Consider the following 18,979-nt stretch of genomic DNA (forward strand, 5'->3'; position numbering starts at 1 on the left):
GCCTCTTTTACAACTGTCCCTTTCTCTGTGTTACGGCAGCCTGTTTTGGGAAACGTTTAATGCCAGGTAAGCAATGTTAGCACTCTGGATGTGAAATGCAACACTCTTTCCTATTTCCACGTGTTATGAGCCACTTTCGGTTTTTATATCTGATAGATCTTCCTGAACATAAATTGCTCAATGTTTATGTCCTTTTTATGTGAACTGTAACGCAGCTGCACTTAAAATCGCCGTAGTTACACTTACGGTTTATAAACTGAGCCCAGAATGTATGCCAATTGTCGCATTCAATATCGCAGCGTCCTGCGCTTTATTGAAGTTCCATTAGCATGCATGAAAGCGAAATTGAACGTCTCGCATCCCTACGACCTAATATGTGCCTTACGTAAATCTAATGTTCGACGCACGCGACTTTTAATATGCGTTTACAATAGTTTTAAATAGTTAATTTTTATCACATAACATTTATATGTGTACAATTACATGCCTTTTTATTACATTCACCATTTACAAACACATCAATGCCCGTTATATTCATGGTTGGCTGTGTAGTATAATATTGAGGTTTCACCCCCGTGCCGCTGTCGTAACTGGTCCCGCGCCCGTCACTCAGATGTCTCGGCCACTCCAACCTGTCGCACTCCTCAGTCCTCACCGGGTCCTCCAGTCGACCTCTGACCTGACCTTCAGGCGCCCAGTTCCGGCGCTGGCCGCGACCCAAACGGACGCGCCTCGATCAGCCATCAGCTCAGACGGCCGCACCTCGATCAGCCAGCAGTTCAGACGGCTTCAGCGCCGCGCACTTCCAACAGCTAATCTGGATAGCGGCTAGCGTGAACGACCCGTGACCTACGGGCTAGGAAATTAAACCTGGCCCGCCCTGAGCCTCACTCAGGCTACTCTTTTCTGAACTCTCATTGGCACGAGCCATACCGATAAACCAGAGAGGCAAAGCGCCAGATGTTTCGCATTACAAATTATTAATTAAGAAAGAGAAGTTTGAAAGCAAGTGTGTTTGCTATCAACAAGGCAAATTGCTGATGAGCACATACGTCCCATAGGCACGGAGGCCGTTTGTGTAACTCCACTTCCGTCCACTGTCTGGCCACTTGTCAGCCTAGCACCCAGTATTGGAGGAACCATCAAATACCGCCGAGATGTCCACAGCCCTTTCTCCCGACCGATCTATACGTACAAAGAATCTCTAGTGACCGACCTCCTGCTGACCCGAAAACGGCGACCGACTTCTGGCTGACCTCTGTGACCGGCGACTGACCTCTGTGCTCGACGTCTGACCTGTGACTGACCTGGGCCCGCAGTCGGGCGGCGGTACTGCGCGGCCGGGTCACCACCGAGGCCGGGTACGGGGTGCCCGGCGTGCGGGTCAGCTCGGATAACGCCGCCGAGGGCTTCACGCTGACCCGCGCCGACGGCTGGTTCGACTTCCTGGCCAATGGCGGCGGCGCCGTCAAACTCTGGTTCCGCCGGTCGCCGTTCGCGCCCGCTGAGCGCGTCCTGCACGTGCCCTGGAACGAGGTCAGTGTGGCCGCTGCGTGAGCTGAAGGGACAGTATAGGGGACTGCCAACTCTCTTGATAATGTGATAGAATTCTCCAAGTACCTACATTTATATGGATATCATCAGCAATGGGCTTTGAGCACATCATGGCGTCATTGGTATTGCAAAATAATCGATCTGCAGTAAAATCAGTATGAATACATTTATGCCCGTCCGCGCTGTAATAACTGCTGCGGGTCCTTCACCTCGCTGCCCCTGTCTGTTCTGTCGCTCAGATCGTGGTGATCGACGACGTGCAGCTGACCCGCGAGCCGGCGGCGCCGCTGTACGGCGGCTCGCAGGCCTGCACCGAGCACGACTACGACGTCATGCGGCCCGTGGTGCTCGCCAGCTGGAAGCACGAGTTCCAAGGTGGGTGCTGTGACCGGCGCTGGACGCACTTCGGGGTCTCAGAGTCGGCCTCTTGGCTGTCGTTATCAATGCAACTGTGCCATAAAAAAGTCATCGTAGATTGTGAAACATTGTCGTTTAACATTTAGTTTTAAGACAACCAATAGATGATATACCGATTAAACAAGTAGCGCGGAGCAGCTACTGCTTTTAGGTTGTTTTCGCATTGAGTAACCTATAAGGTACAGAATAGGCAGCAGCCTCTTCCCCCAACGTCACCCTCCCATCGTGTGTCGGCAGCTTGACTCTCCTCAGACGGTTATCTGACGGGTTCCGTAAATAAGCCCGGCTCCTGGCCTCCACGCCGCCCCCGTTCGTCTGACGCCCCCGCTGACGTCCCGCTGTGGTCCCCCCACAGGCGGCTGTCCGGAGGAGTCGGCGGTGCTGGCCGAGTCGCAGGTGGTGCAGGAGTCGCTCCCTGTGCCCGGCACAGAGCTGCACCTCGTCTACCACTCGTCACGCAGCCGCGGCTACCAGAGCACCATCCAGCTGCAGCTGACGCCAGAGCTCGTGCCGCCCGCTCTCCGGCTCGTCCACCTGCGCGTCCACCTCCAGGGCGAGCTCTTCAAGAAGACCTTCGAGGCCGAGCCCAACATCAAGTTCACCTACTCCTGGAACAGGCTCAACGTGTACAGGTGCGAGTCGTGTACCTACTGGCAGGATTCGTCTGCGGGATTCAGGCAGTGAATGGGGCGCCGTCAGTTGAAAACACGCGACGGTTCAGTATGAACGGGGTCATCAATATATTTACCCAGGCCACTGCAGTGCGCTGGAGAACCGCCTGCCCAAATCATGTAATTTGCCTAAACTTGCCAAGCTTTACCTGGCATGCCCCTTGCGGGTCGACGACTTTCAACATTCCTATGAAACCCTTCAGACAGCGATGCGCCCTACCTCGCACAGCGCTCCCCAGGTGGAGGTGACGGCTTTCCCCGAACAGCTCACCTCCCGTGTCAACAGAGTTGCGTGTCGTGTCACCCGGACAGTCCACGCGGAGTCACGCTGCCGAGTCCGCCGCCCCCGCCCCGCCCCCGCCCCGCCCATGGCAGCGGCCGTAAATCAGAGACCCGTCAGTCAAACAAGGCAGACAGCGCCGCCGCCGACAGCGCTGATCCGAGACACTTTGATTTGGACGCCGTCCTGAGCTAAACAGTTGCACGACACGACATTCTCGGAACTATTATTGCAATTTACTGGCTTATGACACCCCGCTGTCGTTAATTGGGAAGTTCTGTACACGACAGGAAGCTTTTCGTAGAAAGTTCAGAATATCGTGTTTGAAGAACAAACGCCGTGGCATGTAGACATGTTGGCGACTTTTGACTGAGCCCTTTGAACTTAGCTCGTAGTCGTGACATCTCCCGTCACAAGAGACAACACGACAACCTAGACTTTACACTAAGTACACAGCCTGCCAAGGTACACTCTGTTCGACCGCAACCCTTGACTTAAACAACTCAACCCAAGCTGACCCTCGCTCTCTGTCCCATCATGACCTCTGAACATGCTGGCTGACCTCTGATCGAAGTTTGACCCCGTGGACCGACCTCTACAAAGACTGACCAGCTCCTGACCTCTGCCCCGCAGTCAGCGCGTTTACGGCGTGGCCACGGCGGTCGTGCGCGTGGGGTACGAATACGCCGACTGCAGCCAGATCATCTGGGACACGCAGACGACGGCCATCGCCGGCAGCGACATCAGCATATCGGAGATCGGCGGCTGGAACCTGGACATCCACCATGCCTACAACATACCAGAGGGTAGGCAACACAGCAGAGGGTAGGCACTTAGGCAGACGCCGTCCGCGGGTACTGGATCTCAGGCGGTCAATGACTCAATGGACACAATGATGGTCACCATTGGAAGTAAACGCGAGTCAGTCATCGTACTATTTTGAAGCATACCTTCTTGTTCTGATAATGCTATATTATATCGGATCGAGCCAATCCATGAAAGTCGACCCACTAACACGCCACCTGTTTGCGGCGGCGGCAGGTATCCTGCAGAAGGGCGACGGCACCAACATCCACCTACGCCAGCGGCCGCAGGTGCTGCGCACCACTGTGGGCGGCAGTCACCAGCGGCCGATCGCCTGCACCAACTGCCAGGGCCCGGCAGGCCGGCAGCGGCTGCTGGCCGCCACCGCGCTGGCCGCCGCGCCCGACGGCTCCCTCTACGTCGGAGACTTCAACCTGATCCGGCGCGTCACGCCCGCAGGGGAGGTCGAGACCGTGGCGCAGCTCAAGTGAGTGGCGGCGGGGAGACCGTGGGGAGACCGTGGCGCAGCTCAAGTGAGTGGCGGCGGGGAGACAGTGGGGAGACCGTGGCGCAGCTCAAGTGGGTGTCGCCGTGAATGTCGTGAGGTGGCAGGATTGAACGTTAGGGAGGAAGTGATGCGAATGACTTATAAGTGAATGAGGTATGAGGTATGTCAGCTGTGGATTATCTATGTAGAACTGGTTATCATCTGTGCGCGTTTCACGTTTGCATAGAAAGAACCTAAGCTGTTGGTCTCAAATTAGATACGAGTACATTAGCCTTATTTGAATGCCATTCTGCAGAAAACACGAGCGCCACGGTAGTAAAACACAGACGTCATAGTTTTCCGGTGAAATATTGTTTCGTGACACGAACTCCGTTAAATCTGTAACCCTTGTCGTGCGCTGTCCACCGTAATAAATAGCTCGACATGGCCGGATTACAAGGGCCGTAAGTCGCCAAAAGCCTCATAACCCGCGCCGATCCCATGTAACTTTCCAAACAGCTCCAAAACCTGGACGGAACTACTCGTCATTTGACATGTTTTAGAGATCACGGCAAGCCATCAGTTTCGAGTTCTTCGATAATAATTATCCCCAGTCGTTATAGTCCACCGTTCCCAGCCACTGCCCCTCGACGATGTGACCTCCATCGCTCACCACGACGGGACCTGACTGAGCCGTACCCCGCCTGCTGACCTCTACCGTTCCGTTCCTACCAGCGATCTCAGCGACTGACCTGCCAAACAGTGATCTCAGCAAATGATCTGCCCCCGCGCCCCCAGGTCGACTGACCTGCCCCCTTCGCCCCAGCTCGACTGACCTGCCCCTCGCCCCAGCTCGACTGACCTTCCCCCAGCGCCCCCAGCTCGACCGACCTGCCCCTCGCCCCAGCTCCACTGACCTGCCCCCTTCGCCCCCAGCTCGACTGACCCCCCTCGCGCCCCCAGCTTGACCGACCTGCCTCTTCACCCCCAGCTCGACTGACCTGCCCCTTCGCCCCCAGCTCGACTGACCTGTCCCCTCCGCGCCCCCAGCTCGACGGGCGTGTCGTACCGGTACCACCTGGCCGTCAGTCCGCTGGACGGCTCGCTGTACGTCAGCGACCCGGAGGCGTACCAGATTCTGCGCGTGCGCCGGCTGCGCCGTCCCGAGCGGCTCTCGCAGAACCTGGAGGCGGTGGTGGGCAGCGGCGAGCGCTGTCCGCCCGGCGACGAGTTCAACTGCGGGGACGGCGGCCGCGCCCGGCACGCGCGCCTCACCTACCCCAAAGGTACGACTCTTCTACCCGTCTAAAGGAACGTACACCCGGATAACCTACCCCACGGATATTGCACGTGCGTCTCACATACCCCAAAGGCGTGGAGGATCGAATCAGGGTGATAGAATGTGCCGTAATGATGACCTACGAAAAGACATAATGTGATGATAATATTAAGCGACTAAAGCTTTAGGTAAACAGCATTATTCGCATTAGGGTTCAGCGTCCCTTTAGGAGTTAGGTACCATTGTTGACCTGAATTTATGACACGATCAGCACAATTCATGTACGTACACACTACACAGTTTAGGTATTCCTACGAGGCGAAAATTACAAATACAGGGATGTTCACGAAAAACTGACACATTTTATTTCCGAATTACGAGAAAACACTTGCCCTCAGAACGGTGATAATGCTATGGGCAAATAGAGTGGACTTCTAAGTTTTTATTGACATATTTTGGGATCATGTCATTTTCGTTTCTAAGAAGTTACAGCGTATTTTGCAGATGACGAGTTTTTGGAGCAGTGCACGACTCAGCCCGAAACAGGAAATTATTCCCCGTTTTGGGGCACGTGCCTGGAGAATTGCAACACCTCTCACTGCACTCGTCGGGAGGTTTGATGTCCTTTGGGCCGTTGCTACAGATCATGTCACTCACGTGACCCCACAGGAATAGTCCACGGAGTTGAGGTAGAGCGAAATGGCCGGCTATGGGTGAGAGGTGATGCGCGAGACAAGTGCCCCCTCCCCCCTGTTCTCGTGTGAGACCGATGATCGCCGTTACTGTACGTAGGGTGGCCCTGGCGTGCCAGAACCACCAAATGGTGTAGACGTCGACCCATTTCCGCTACAGTAGCTAACAGAAGCCGTTAAAAGATGGCACGGTACCACTCTACAGTGACTGCCAGCATGCGGCCATGGTTTCTGACATCAGCACTTCCAAGCCTGCCAATTTTGGCATTCCTTAGGAATTTGCCCACAATATGCCAATAGTATAAAACATAATCCATCGAAACATTAATATGTCAAATTTTAGACGAATTCGTGGACTGGTTCAGTCGTGGTGGCAGATGGCAGCCGCGAGAGCTTCATTGTTTTTCCGTTAAGTTTTGTCGCCAAGTCAAATTTCCCCATTTTAACGCTTTCTTATTTATTTGGAAGCTCATGTGATGCTAACTAAAGGAGCTATGCAGATACAAAACTTTTTTCAACAGGCTTTCGAATGGCATGCAAGTCAAGTCTCCGTGAGCTCTCACATGCTCACAAAGTCGTTTTAAAATGTGTCAGTTTTTCGTGAACATCCCTGTACCATAAATGACTAGCGAAACGCGTCTTACCTATATTCTGTACTTTACTCAGCAGTAAATCTAACTATTTACGCCTTCTCCCTCCAGGCATTGTGGTCGGAGCGGATGGCAGCCTGTTCTTCGCCGACGGCACCAACATCCGCATGGTGGACCCGTACAACATCATCACTACCCTGGTGGGCAACAACCTGCACAAGTCGCACTGGCGGCCGTTCCCCTGCGTGGGCACGCTGAGCCGCGAGCACGTGCAGCTGCGGTGGCCAACCGAGCTGGCCGTCTCCCCGCTGGACGGCAGCCTGCACTTCATCGACGACCACATGGTAGGTCGGCAGGAGACCGGTAGGTGGCGGGTGCTGTGCCGAAAACCGCAGACTTTCAGCTGCCGCCGAGAGCATGCCCGGACTGAGAGTGTGAAAATGGACATTCATGTTCTCACATTGTTCCTAGCGTAGTTCAAATAAGTGTTGCTATATCTTAATTGTTGTTCGAATCAGCAACGCGGAAATGACAATGGATGCCCAATCATTCCGCCCCTCGTAAGCCAGGCTCCCGTAATAACCTCCTCTGCGTGCTCTGCTCTCCCCAGGTGTTCCAGCTGACCTCGGACTACCGGGTGCGGCTGGTGGCCGGCAAGCCGCTGCAATGCACCTCGCGCTGGCAGCGCACGCCGCCCGAGCAGGCCGCCCAGACGACGCTCGTGTCGCCGCAGAGCCTGGCCTTCTCCCCGGACGGCGACCTGCTGGTGGCAGAGAGTGACAGCCAGCGCGTCAACCGCGTGCGCGTCATCGGGACGGACGGCTCGATCCAGCCGCTGGCCGGCGCCGAGCCCAAGTGCAACTGCCGAGAGGACGACTGCCGCTGCTTCGACGACGAGCACGTGCTGGCCTCCGAGGCGCTGCTGGGCGGCATCTCGGCGCTGGCGGTGACGCCCGACGGCGCGGTGCACATCTCCGACCAGGCCAACTACCGGATCCGCACGGTGTCGGCGCCGCTGCCGGCGGCCGACCAGCGCGGCAGCTACCACATCCACGCGCCCGACGCCGGCCACACCTACATCTTCAACCGGTTCGGCCAGCACACCGAGACGCGCAACATCGTGACGCGCCGCACCGTCTACAGGTTCACCTACAACCTGAACGCCAGCAACGGCCGGCTCAGCTCCGTGACGGACGCCATCGGCAACAAGGTGTCGTTCCTGCGCGACTACTCGTACCAGGTGACGTCCATCGACAACCCGCTCGGCCAGAAGTGCGAGGTCATCATGTCGCCGAGCAGCGGCCTGCTGCAGCAGTTCATCACGCCCGACCGCTTCAACACCAGCTTCGACTACCTCGACATCTCCGGTGGGTGGCAGCTGCTGCTGCAGGGCCGTCAGAAACGGCGAGCACGGAGGCTTAGGGGCTTTCGGATGGCGTTGATTCAATAATTTAAAAGTCCATTGTACCCTCTTTTTCTCTGAGCCATAAAACAGGCATCAAAATGGTTTCGATGTGCTAGGTTATCACGCAGCAACGTTATTCGAGGATGTAATGCAGCCATGCATTGTTTCTAACTCAGTAAACATATGGTTGTCGTACCTGTCGGTAATGACCTAGTGCTGCCACCTCCCGTTCACTGCAGCCTCCACGGAAGCTCTCGCTCGCCCTGCCCTCTGCATATGTCTACCATCCCTGCTCCTACAGCTTCGCTGACCCTCCGTCCCTTCACCCGCGGCAGGTCTGATGGGGGCGCGGTACGACGCCGCCGGCCGCAGCACCGTCTACGACTACGACCAGTACGGCCGCCTCATCAGCCACACCACGCCCACCGGCCACACGGTCCGGCTCGAGTTCGACCTGAGCAAGCAGGGCGCCTCGGTGACGGTGGCGCGCGACGGCTCGCCGGCTGAGACGCTGCTCATCCAGAGGAGCACCGTCACCATGGTTAACGGTAAGGAGAGGGATGGACAGCCACAGGGACAGGGACAGAAGGATAGTGTGGGATGAGTGAGAGATGGGCCGGCCGAGACGCTGCTCATCCAGAGGAGCAGGAGGGATAGGATAGAAAGGATAAGTCGCTTGATGTTCAGGCAGGACGGTGCAGAGAACGATGTGTTACAATGGGTGGATACTGAGGCTTGAAACTTAGATGTGATAATCTTGCACCGCGCAATGGTGCCATTCATGACAAATACCTACCCCACGTCCAATGACGAATGCCTATCGAAGAGCGTCCTCTGACCGCGCTCCGCTGACGTCGCTCCGCCGCCGCTGCTGCCCTCCGCAGGCACGGGCACCTGGGTGACGTCCATCTCGCCAGGCGGCCAGCTGCGGCATGTGACGCCCTGGGGACACGCCACGGTGACGGGCGCCGTGCCGTACCCGCTGCTCGACGGAGACGGCGACGAGGTGGAGCAGCACCTGCAGGTGCCCGGCAGCCAGCGACTCGAGGTGGTCGCCGGAGACCCGGTCAACGTGTTCGAATGGCTCTACTTCACTGAGAAACGGGGCCGCGGCAGGGACAGGAGGGTCACCAAGGTGAGAGAGACAGGGTCGGGACAGGAGGGTGAACCAAAGATTCCTATAGGGTGAACCAGGGTAAGGGGAACGGGACCGGGACAGGAGGGTGATCAAGGTAGGTGCAGCGGGTGGACGAGGAGTGACGTGAGATCGCGGAAGTAACCGAGATAGAATGGAATATGAGCTGATTTTCATGGATATGTTCGGATATACCAGCGTATCTGCCACCAGCGTGTGGATGTACATATCGGAAGGCAATACTTCCTTGGATAATTCGCTCTTTATTACAGACTGATATTCCGATTTAGCGAAGAGCAGCTCGTATCTCTCCCTCTCTCCATCACCTCCTCTCACCACCCTCCCCGGTTCCCCGGCAGGTGGGCCGCAACCTGAAGGTGAACCGCGACCTGCAGCTGGCACTCGAGTACGACCTCAGCACCGAGCGGCAGACTGTGCGTACCGCCGACGGCACGGCCATCCTGGACGCCACCTACGATCGCATGGGACGGCCCACCGCCTGGCGCGCGCACGGCTTCTTCCTCGGTGAGACACTGTGCGGCAGAGACTGCGGGGCACGAAGAGATGAGCTGAGAGGGACACTGGACGGTGTGGGGTACTTTGCAGCCAAAACTAGCACTCAGAGGGCTGGGGCGTAGTGCCGACCTGTGTGCTCTTGACTTGTTGACCGTCAACTGTCTTCCAATGCACGGTTCTCAGCTGACGCTTGCCTCATCTCTCCGCCATTTGTGATTGATGTTGAGCGTCCCGCACCCCTCCCCGCTGACATCTGTCTCTCTCGACTGACCCTGTGCCCCCACCGGCTGACCCGCCGTGGCTGCCCTCAGACGTGGAGCTGGAGTACGACCAGTTCGGCCGTCTGCGGCAGTGGCGGCGCGGCGGTCGCTCCGAGTCGTACGCGTACGACCGCGTGGGTCGGCTGACCAGCATCACCCGGCCCGACCAGTCGCAGCTGGTGTACGAGTTCAACCAGCCCACCAGCACCCAGGTGGGTGTCCCATCCCGTCCCACCAGCACCAGGGGGTGTCCCAGTGTCCCACCAGCACTCAGGTGGGTGTCCCAGTGTCCCACCAGCACTCAGGTGGGTGTCCCAGTGTCCCACCAGCACAGTCAGGTGGGTGTCCCATCCCGTCTCACCCGGCCGGACCGGTCCCAGCTGGTGTACCAGTTTAGCCAGCCCACCAGCACTCGGGTACGACATACGACCGGACGTGCCGGTCCCAGCTTCATAGAGTGGCAACCTGTTCTAGTCCACTAACACTCAGGTGGGTGTCCCATGCCATCCCACCCGCACACAGCTGGGTGTCCCATGCCATCTCACCCGCACACAGCTGGGTGTCCCATGCCATCCCACCCGCACACAGTTGGGTGTCCCATGCCATCCCACCCGCACACAGCTGGGTGTCCCATGCCATCCCACCCGCACACAGATGGGTGTCCCATACCAGTAACATCATTTCAACATCACTCTGTCCCGACGCAATGAAGCCGCCTCGACCCCGACCTGCCGCCTCTCAAGTAGCGGTTCAGACTTCAGATGAAGTAGGAGTGGGGCGAAAGGATCCCCTCTTCTCCAGAATTGGAGATAAAAAAAACGCTTAACGATTGTCGACAGCTGACAAAGTGAACGTTTTAAGGTGTTAGCAAATTGCTATGCCCTTTAAGTCTTCCATTTCCCCGTCAAGTTCAAACTCATACCACCACGAGCAATTCAGGAAAGACCTAGAAATGTGCCGGTGAAAGATAAAGTGAAGAGGCGAATAATTCTAATATCCTTGAATTTGGTACCGGAGCGTAAAGGAGCTGTCAAAATATAATGCAGCATAATTCCACCCACCAAGCACAAAAGGCTCAGTACTCAGACTCAGATCTACGCATTAGGCAAAAAAAAAAAAAGACTGTCCGCAGCCTCACAGTGGCAACTGAAATTAAAACGGTGAGACGGACCAATGCGTCCAAGGGCCGGGAACTGAGCACCTCACTCGTCAGTTGTCCTTTGAGAAAAGGCGATCTTCTTTATTGACTCGTCTTTCAGGAAATAGCCGAGCACCGTAAGTATCGTCTAAACGCTTCAGATGAGGTGAATAAGCTCACACGAGGCCAATAAAGGTGGCGATAAGCCATTTATCGTGTTCACAGGCCATAAAACAGACGATGAAATAGCACAATTCGAATAGTTTTTAAATTAAGCTTAAAGCTACAATGTCCCTGAACGTGAACACCAAGCATCAAACAATATGAAGACGTTGCTGTATGACGTTGCTGAGACGTTGTTGAAGACTTTCACATTGATGGATTGGGTTTCACCGGATGCATATGTGGGATGCACTTTTCTCAAGGCTGACTGATCAGGGAAATGTTTGGGCACGGTATTCCGGCGATAGCTGGAGCTCACTAGCATGATTGCAATTATGCGAGAGGCCGGGTCTCGATTTGGAGCTGGGACGGGATAACCAGACGCTAATCTATCTCCGGGTCCACCGATACGAGTGATTGCCGAGACGTGTGTCGAGAGGCGCGGCGGCGTCTGGAGCTAAGAAATGAGCCCGGCCCGCCATCGATTCTGCTCTGGCGACTTTGGGACGATAATCGCCCCTAATGGCAGTACCTGTTCGAGCACTACCGCGGATCAGCTACCAGCACATCCGCTAAAACCGCACAGTAGGACACGTTTGGCGGGAATATCCGCGGATATACGGATGACGTGCGACGCGTTCTCTATCGTATGTATGTCCCAGTCTACTGATATCCGATTAACATGTCCTTATGAACACATTATGTACCTAAGGGCAAATATGTGAGAGCTGTTGGTAAGTCACGTACGCGACACACATTGTGTCGAAGTAGGTAAGCCGTAACATTTTGTGTTCGTCGTTACTTGATAAGAAACAACAAGATTATAGTCTTTGTGAACCTAGCCCACATAATCCAAAGGAAATGGAATCTACAATCGTGGGCGCTAGTCATCTCCAATTGTCCTCTGTTCCAAGTCCTCCAGACTGATAACTACCAGCTGCACCATTCTGAGTCTTTGACATATCCCGTCGTCCGCGCTCTGAGTCTCTGAGCGTCCCTTTGTCGATCCTCAGACCCTGCAACTGTCCCTCAGTAAGCCCTCTGCCCGTCCTACAGCCTGCCACCACCGTTCCCCGTCAGGGGCGGATCCAGAAAATCTCCAAGGGAGGGGCCATTAGAAACCAGGAGGCCCTCATAATCCCACCTGTTGGAGGCACCATCTTCCCACTTGTTGCCCCCCCCCCCAAAAAAAACTGCGTCTATTGAGCTTATCTAGCTGTTCAGGCAACATCTCAACATGAATAGCCACTTTATTTTCAGGAGGCCCCCTTTTCAGCTTTTTAACTTTTTATTTTATTTTTGAAAAAATCGGCCAAGGGGGGGGGGCATGGCCCCCATGGCCCCGCGCCTGTTCCCCGTTACTCTCTGATCGCCGCCGGTCCTCCCGGTAGCCGTCAGCGGTGGTTCTGCCGTCGGGCGGCCAGTACCGGCCGCACCCGACCCTCTACAGTCTCCTGTCACTCTCTGACAGTCTGACCGCCCCGCCCCCCCCCCCCCACCCCCAGCCCTCAGCCGTGGTTCTGCCGTCCGGCGTCCAGTACCGGCCGCACCCGACCCTCTGTCACCCCTCTGACCTGACTCGTCTCTCCGCAGCCCTCAGCGGTGGTTCTACCGTCCGGCGGCCGGTACCGACTGCACCTGGCCGCCGCCGGCGCCGTGAAAGCCGTGACCGTGCCAAGCGGCGGCCGCCACAGCTGGGCTGTACGCACAGAGTTTGGCCAGGTGCGCGTCACCTATCACTGGCCCGGCTCGCAGCGGCCCTACACGGTCCTCCTCAACGACCGGATGCAGGTATGTGCCGTGTACGGTATGACAACCCAGGTAGTGTTGGTCTCTGCTCCGGGCGGTCGCTGGGTCGGAGAGCCGGTGGGAAGTCGATACAGCAGTAACAGCCCGTGGCCCCCTAATCGCATGCCCAGGCAGTTAGGACAGATCGTCAAACGTTACGACGGTAGATATCGAGCGGACACCGGCAGAGCCATATCGTCCGCGGGGAGTCCCGGCGAGCCCACCAATTACCGACAACGGCGTCTAACGACAGGGGCCCCGACTAAAAACAGCTCGCTTCCAGTGATGGTTTGCGTCAGCTAAAAGTGCGCAGACAGTCACGAGGTCGATACAGCAGTGATAACATAATAGTCACGAATGACTATTATGACAGCTTCAAGCCAGTACAGGTAAAGTGACCTTGACATTGACTCGGGATCATCGAGTGAATGGGTCAGGGTTACCGATGGCCGCTAGTCCCGGAGATGGTGTGACCGCTCTGACGTACCCTACCCTCCCCGCGCGCGACAGATCACGGAGCGGCGCCTTCCGGACGGGCGGCGCACCCTGTACCGGCACGACAGCGCCGGCCGGCTGCTGGAGACCGTCTGGGGGACCGGCGACGCGCTGCGGCGCTACCAGCCCGACGGCGGCGCGCTGCTGGCCGTCAGCGTGCAGGACGCCGACCTCGACTCGGTCACCGAGTTCCGGCTGCACGCCGGACTCCGCAAGAAGGAGGACAACAGGTTCCAGAGGGGAGACGACATGCACAACACCAAGTTCAAGTACCAGTACGACGGAAACGCCCGACTCAGAAAGGTACGAGAGGAGAGTAGTGGCTGCTTCTGGAAGACATATTCATTATTTTTCTTTTAGATCCTGTTTTTATGGCCCTGGCTACATTAAGGACTAACGGTCACCTGTCAGGAATCAACTGGGATAAATCTCCTTTTCTAGGAACGGCTACCTACGTAAATGCTAAAATTTAAAAGAATACCGAACAGTTCATTTATGCCGGCACTAAGATGAAGACGGTGTCTCTTCCCTTCGCGGAAAATGGCTTTTCTTTTACATCGTTAGGCTGTGGCGAACCGCGCTAAATGACAATTCTGATCTCGCTGTTATCTTCTGACAATACCGGCGCACTCACACCATCCGGTTCTTGATCATGTTTTCTATGTCAGTGTACCGTCCGGCCACTGTCCGGTCACTGCTCGCCGCTGACGGTGTCTGTGGCCCTGTCCGGTGCTTTCACCGGTCCCCGCTGACGCCGGCCGTGCCCCCGCTGACGCCGTCCGTGCCCCCGCTGACGCCGTCCGTGCCCCCGCTGACGCCGTCCGTGCCCCCGCTGACGCCGTCCGTGCCCCCGCTGACGCCGTCCGTGTCCCCGCTGACGCCGTCCGTGTCCCCGCTGACGCCGTCCGTGGCCCCGCTGACGCCGTCCGTGCCCCCGCTGACGCCGTCCGTGCCCCCGCTGACGCCGTCCGTGCCCCCGCTGACGCCGTCCGTGCCCCCGCTGACGCCGTCCGTGTCCCCGCTGCAGATCAGTACCGTGGTGGGCGACACGGAGCTCTCGCCGGTGGTGCTGCGCTACTCGTCCACTCAGGGGCAGCTCGAGCAGGTGGACGACCTCAAAATGTACTACAGCCACCCCAACCGATCCGTCATCCACGACGGCGACAAGTCCTTCAGCCGCGTCATCATGCTGAGTGGCTTCAACGCGCCGCAGCTAGCCGTGCTCAACCTGCACGGCTACGACGTGTTCCGGCTGGAGACGGAGTACGACGGGGCGGGCCGCATCCGCCGCCAGACCACCACCATCGGCAGCAACGAGTCCCACATGAGCGTCAACTACACCGCCGACGGACGCGTCGCGGCCGTCGCCGGCGACGAGACGTGGACGTACGACTACGACGTGGGCGGCAACGTGCGCTCCATCACCGCGCGCGGCGCCGCCGTCGAGCGGCGCTACGACGAGGCCGACCGGCTGACGCGGCTCGGCGACGACGCCGTCGAGTACGACGAGAACGGCTTCCTGACGTCGGCCGGCGGCCGGCGGCTGACGTACGACGCGGCCGGCCGGCTGACGCACGTGGTGGACGCGGCGGGTCGCCAGGTGGGCTACCTGTACGACTGGCAGGGCCGGCTGGCGGCCCGCCGCTCCTCCGACGGCCAGCTGGTGCAGTACCTGTACGCCGACCCGGGCCACCCGGGCCGGCTCAGCCACGCGCACCGGCCGCTGCAGGGCCGCACGGACGCCTACCTGTACTGCCACCGCGGCCAGCTGGTGGCCATCCAGACGGCCGGCCAACGCCACTACGTGGCCAGCGACACGCGCGGCACGCCACTGGCGCTCTTCAACTCGCACCGCAGCGTGGTCAAGGAGGTGCGCAGAGACCCGTGGGGCCGCGTCATCCGCGACACCAACGCCGCGCTGCCGCTCGACGTGGGCCTGTTCGGCTGGGTGCGCGACCCCGAGCTGGGCCTGCTCTGGGACCCGGCCGGCCGCGTGTACGAGCCGCGCCTGCAGCAGTACCTGCAGCCCGGCTGGGAGGCGGCGCTGCACCGGCTGCATGAGCCGGCCGCGCTTCACCTGTACCGCTTCATGGACAACGACCCGGTCAACGGCGGCGCCGCGCGCCGCCCGCCGCCCACAGGTCAGTCAGAGACCGGCCAGGGGCGCCAAGAGGGAGCCTTGTGGGGACTAGGCATCAATGCAATAAATGATATTAAAGTAGCACATTTGTAATCCCATTCGAAGACACATCTGTAACCCCTTTCAAAGGCCCGTTAGAAACAGTAACTTTCAGCGTACCGTTCAACTTCTTCATATGTAAGTGCGCAGATGTCGATATCTTATGGGACCCTAAGCGCCAAATGAGATCTAGGCGCGGCAGAGTGAGAGCAATGGTTTGGAGTCAACGTTCCATTCATTCCCCCGTTTGCTGTAATTTAGGTAGCGCTTAGGTTTCGTAATTTTTACGCCCCCTTATCCTGACAACAGATCAGGATGCTGCTAAAATAGCATTACATCACATAACTTGCATGCAGCTAGACAGTGCATCCAGGCCAGACTTTGCCGTCTGGGGCATACATAAACGTTATTTATACGCATGTCTCCGCGCCTAATGCCTTATTTCCCACGGGTGCCATCGTTCCTCGTTTGCAGAAAATGGTTAAACAGAGAAACTCATGGGAGAAGTGTTCATTTGTCCCAATTTCCTCTCCTGGAGATAAATTTGACGTCCCCGAGGGCGACTTGTGGGGATGCCAGTTATTGTTGTAGCATAGCTTGCGAGTTGCTATGGTCGAGCTACGAACAAACTTACTGTATGTACAGTAGTTGAGTACTTTTTCGATCTTCGCATTGAATCATATCTACAAAACTCACCTCAGTGACTCAATAGCATGGTTTAGTTTTTGTTTCACAGTGTAAAAAATATAATCGCATATGTTGGCAATCTTAATCGTAACAGCATAATTGTCCAAGAACGCCAAAGCCCGAAACTATTCAAGAGCAATACATCTGAGATTGAATGATCAGGCGGGGAAAGCCCAGTGTCGCCTGATTGTAGGACGCCTCTCTGTCGGTCCAGCAGACTGACCCGCCGACTGCTCCCTACTGACACTCGGTCTCCGTCCGCAGACTTGCGCGCCTGGCTGAGCGAGTTCGGCTACGACCTGGACCGGATGCAGGGCTCAGTGTACGCCCAGCGCCTGGCCTCTCAGCCGGCGCCGGAGCTGGCGCTGCCCTGGCTGCCGGCCGGGCCGCGGCTCATCTCGGGCCTGGCGTGCATGGAGCGCCGGCGGCGGGCCGCCTTCTCGGCGCCCGACCGCGCCACCGTCTCGGGTCGGGTGTGGCCGGAGGGCGGCGGCGGCGGCGGCTGGCCGCTGGTGCCCAGGCTGGCCGCCGCCGGGCCGCCGCTCGGCGACGGCCTGCTGCTCTCGGAGGAGGGCGGCCGCGCCGCGCTGCGCCAGGTCGGCCCGGCCGGCGTGCTCCAGGACGTGGCGCTCAGCGTGCTCAACGCCAGCCGCCTGCTGGACGTGCGGCCGGCGGACGCGGCCGGCCGGCCGCAGCTGCACTTCCTGCGGTCCGAGCAGCGCCGACAGCCGGACGCCGAGCAGCTGGAGCGACTCGGCCGCTACAACCTCAGCTGGGCCGGCGACCGGCTGCAGCTGACGCTGCCCGCCGCCGCCGTGCACGTCCACTACGGCGCCGGCGACGAGGCGGCGGCGCGCCGGCTGCGCTCCGAGCTGCTGGCGGCGGCGCGCGCCGAGGCGGTGCCGGCGCGCTGGCGGCACGAGCAGCGTCTGGTGGCCGCCCGGCTGCCCAGCGCCGCCGGCTGGACGGCCTCCGAGCGGCGCCAGCTGCTCGAGACGGGCGCCGTGCCGGGCGTGACGCCGGCTGACGTGCACCCGCTGCCGGCCTACCCGGCGCTGGCCGACGACTGGTCCAACCTGGCGCTGCGCCCACCCGGACGGAGACGCAGCCGGAAGTCGGCCAGGAAGCGACTGCGGCGCCGATTTTTGCGCCGCTACGCGCCGTGAGCGGCCGGCGAACACGGCCGGCGGCAGTGATAGCAGCAATACGGGCGCGGCCGGGCGCCCCCCGTGTGTTCCATGAGGCGCCGGCTCGGACGGACGCTGCGCGGCGCCGCCGGACAGGCCGGGACGCCGGACGACACAGGTCGTGGAGTGCCATTGGTGGGTGCGGCGCCGTGAGTCGAGCGCGTGTGGTGACGCCGGCCACTGATATTACCAGGACGGACGGACCGATCGAGACCCTCTCCCGGTCCGCTTTTTACGTTGTGCTTGTGCGCCGTGGGCGGCTGGAGCAGTGGCGCGCCCGGCGCCGGGGCGCGAATTGCCGGCCATGCAGAAGGCATTCTGTTATTTATTTCCAGACCTGTGTAGGATATACATCAGAGGGTATAGTGAGTGTATGAGATGCGCTACCCGTGGATGAGATGGGGCTACCTGTGATTTTGTCATGATGCTGCGGGGTGACACTGAACGTTTGTAGCTAAATAGATGGATGGTAAACATCAACCGATATTTGTTTGTGTGAAGTGTCCCGTGCTGTTGTTGTTTCTTGGCCGAATTGAAAATATGTGTGGGCATGAGGTAAATTTTGTGCAAGATACCAGCGCATACTTAAAATGCACACTCTATTGGAGTTACGGCGAATCAGCAAGCCGTATCTTACAAACGCAATGCCGATAGAGATGGTCGAGAAGTACTCAGCTGTATTTAACATGTATGTACATCCTGATGATTGTTAGACGAACCAAACAGACGAAACCAAGACGAAACAAATAGACGAACAAGGAAACAAACAAACAAACAAACAAGCAAACAAACAAACAAACAAACAAACAAACAAACAAACAAACAAAGAAACAAACAAACAAACGAACAAACAAGCAAAAACATATGATAGAAATTTAGGTTCAAGGTCCAGTTGAACAATTGTTGTAAGATATACAAACCGCAATGGTTAAAATAATTATTTACATTTAAATTCTGTCAGCGACACCTTCGAATGTTGGGGTAGGGTCAGGTAAAGGTTGAACGGAAAAGGTCAAGTCGCTTACACACGTAGTGCAGATGCATTGAACGGACGAGATTCTATTGCGCTTCGACAAGACCAGTTGTTAGGCAGTTCCAGCGATCTGCGCACCCACATCGAGTAGTAAAGGAATCTTGTGACATATTATAGTGCATGTATGGCCTACAATCGCACTCGAAGACCCATGAATAAGCAATAAATGCGAAACGTTGGGTAATTTATTGCGTTTTTCCCCCTTTTAAAATAAACTAGA

General features: G+C 57.5%; 1 protein-coding gene across 4 annotated transcripts in view; it reads left to right on the forward strand.

The window, feature by feature from the left end:
* LOC122390017 (teneurin-m-like) overlaps positions 1–18,208 on the forward strand; it is a 95,912-nt gene extending 77,704 nt beyond the window's left edge. For 3 of the 4 annotated variants that reach the window (XM_043382577.1, XM_043382578.1, XM_043382580.1), the window contains exons 14-30: positions 40–66; positions 1,320–1,536; positions 1,794–1,929; positions 2,327–2,603; positions 3,556–3,728; positions 3,964–4,213; positions 5,264–5,499; positions 6,886–7,118; positions 7,385–8,141; positions 8,515–8,727; positions 9,064–9,314; positions 9,674–9,839; positions 10,142–10,302; positions 12,984–13,181; positions 13,689–13,976; positions 14,701–15,814; positions 16,804–18,208. In XM_043382577.1, the coding sequence (XP_043238512.1) occupies positions 40–66; positions 1,320–1,536; positions 1,794–1,929; positions 2,327–2,603; positions 3,556–3,728; positions 3,964–4,213; positions 5,264–5,499; positions 6,886–7,118; positions 7,385–8,141; positions 8,515–8,727; positions 9,064–9,314; positions 9,674–9,839; positions 10,142–10,302; positions 12,984–13,181; positions 13,689–13,976; positions 14,701–15,814; positions 16,804–17,705 (5,599 nt within the window). In that variant the 3' untranslated portion in view covers positions 17,706–18,208. The remainder of the gene's footprint in view (positions 1–39; positions 67–1,319; positions 1,537–1,793; positions 1,930–2,326; positions 2,604–3,555; positions 3,729–3,963; positions 4,214–5,263; positions 5,500–6,885; positions 7,119–7,384; positions 8,142–8,514; positions 8,728–9,063; positions 9,315–9,673; positions 9,840–10,141; positions 10,303–12,983; positions 13,182–13,688; positions 13,977–14,700; positions 15,815–16,803) is intronic. The other variant, XM_043382579.1, reaches the window with a different exon arrangement.
* Positions 18,209–18,979: the final 771 nt, after the last annotated feature.

This window comes from Amphibalanus amphitrite, unplaced genomic scaffold, assembly GCF_019059575.1.
Source record: "Amphibalanus amphitrite isolate SeventyFive unplaced genomic scaffold, NRLGWU_Aamphi_draft 000379F_arrow, whole genome shotgun sequence".
NCBI classification, from domain to species: Eukaryota; Metazoa; Arthropoda; class Thecostraca; order Balanomorpha; family Balanidae; genus Amphibalanus; species Amphibalanus amphitrite.